At 47.9% G+C, this 1,705-nt stretch overlaps 1 protein-coding gene across 1 annotated transcript in view; it reads right to left on the reverse strand.

Moving 5' to 3' along the window:
• LOC112494499 overlaps positions 1 to 939 on the reverse strand; it is a 1,487-nt gene extending 548 nt beyond the window's left edge. Inside the window, exons 1-2 of the mRNA XM_025085961.1 lie at positions 456 to 939; positions 271 to 384 (exon numbers count right to left, since the gene is read on the reverse strand). Coding sequence (XP_024941729.1) covers positions 271 to 384; positions 456 to 516 — 175 coding nt within the window. The 5' untranslated portion in view covers positions 517 to 939. The remainder of the gene's footprint in view (positions 1 to 270; positions 385 to 455) is intronic.
• Positions 940 to 1,705: the final 766 nt, after the last annotated feature.

A 1,705-nucleotide genomic window follows, 5' to 3' on the forward strand; every position in this document is an offset into this window, starting at 1 on the left:
GCTCCTGCGGAGGCCGCTGCGCTCGGGGCCCCATCGCGCCCCGCCAATGTATCGGCCGCTTCGTCGGCATCCGCTACCTCGTACACGCCGTTCCTAAGAACCCATAGCACCGGTTCTTCAGCGTCGTCGTGCTCCTGCGGAGGCCGTGCGTTGTCCGTTGCAATGTCGTTATCGTAACCAGCAGCCTCCAACAGATCTACAACTTTTTTTTTACTTTTTATTTTCACACAGATGAGTTGTCAACGGTGTCTGTTAATTTATAATTATTACATTGATAGCGCTCGTTAGAAGTGCTGGACATGGTGGAGCGGTCATCATCATCATCATTACCATTGCCGTAGACACTGCGATCACTATCGGCCGATGCTATCGACATGATTTCATCTGTAAAAAAATTATGAAGAAGATCGCATTGTTTTTGTCTCTTTTTGCTTCCGATACTGTTTAACGCATACCCCACGTATTCTGAAGCGATTTTTCACCCTCTTCTTCTTCTTCTTCCTCCTCCTCCTTCATCACCTGCACATCCAGCGCTGTCGATGGACCTGCTACTTTTTTTAATAAAACGTAAATTAGACGTAATCTTTTTTTTTTAAAAGTATGTTTTACTGTTAGCACTTTGCATCACCGTCACCGTGCTGGTGCTGGGCTCCGGGTAACCCTCCTCTATATGATCGAGGCACCCTAAGAGCAACTGATCCTCCTCCTCGGGGGCGACTTCGTGGTGAAAGCGCGTCAATTCTTGATTTATTTCTTTTAAAAAAAGCAAATTATATAGGAGCTATTACTGGTAGGTGGCAGATACATACCTTCGTGGAATCGATGATAGGTTATAGTAGCCCTGGTGATGTGGCTATCGCGCACTCCGCGTTTACTGATACATGCTACGGCTAACGAAAGTATGTACGGATCGTTTTTGAAATATCCTCTTCCATGACCCCTGGCTAGCACACGCAGAGTACAATGGGTAAAGACACTTTTTAATCTATCTTTCAGTAAATTTTTGCACTGTATGGTTTTAATGATTCTATTACTTTTCTTAGACTGTACATCGTTGCCTGCTCGCGCGTGCCCCAACCGTGTGTTTTCATTTTCACCGGATCATCTTAACGCTGATGTAGATGTACCCAGCTGTACCACGTGAATCACTCGGTATAGGATATCAGCATCTCGTCATCTTTGATACATCCTGCGGTATCGATATCTTTTCCGCCCCGGTCATCCCGCAGCAGTGTTTCGCAGCTCTCGTCGCGAAAAATTGCCGTACACCGTATATGTATGATGTTACGCCGGGATGCTGTTCGTGTGTCCATTGCGTAGTACGCCAAAATATTTGATCCTTCAGCGTACTCCCCCTCCTCATCGTTGTAAACGTGGTGGGGTGTATAGGTTTCCCACGTATCATCGAGTGCCTCTAGGTACGCGTAAAGGCCGCCAGGCATGCTGACCACGCTTGTCCGGTATTCCTTATATTTTAGGCGCGGTGGACCATCCCGCGTCGTCAGGGTAACACATCCAATAAATTCTGTCAAACTAAATCGTTTCTCCAGAGTGCGTAGTGCTGTCTCGTACGCTCGCATGGCTCTCAGGCACCACAGTGTGACGCAGCTTTCGCGTAATCTCTCGAGATGATTGAATGCCGCTAGCCAGGCCTGCGACTCCAGACGCATAGGTGCACGGTGCGGTAGTTCTTCCGGTGTGGGCC

Source organism: Cephus cinctus, unplaced genomic scaffold (assembly GCF_000341935.2).
Source record: "Cephus cinctus unplaced genomic scaffold, Ccin1 Ccin1_scaffold0052, whole genome shotgun sequence".
Taxonomy (NCBI): Eukaryota; Metazoa; Arthropoda; class Insecta; order Hymenoptera; family Cephidae; genus Cephus; species Cephus cinctus.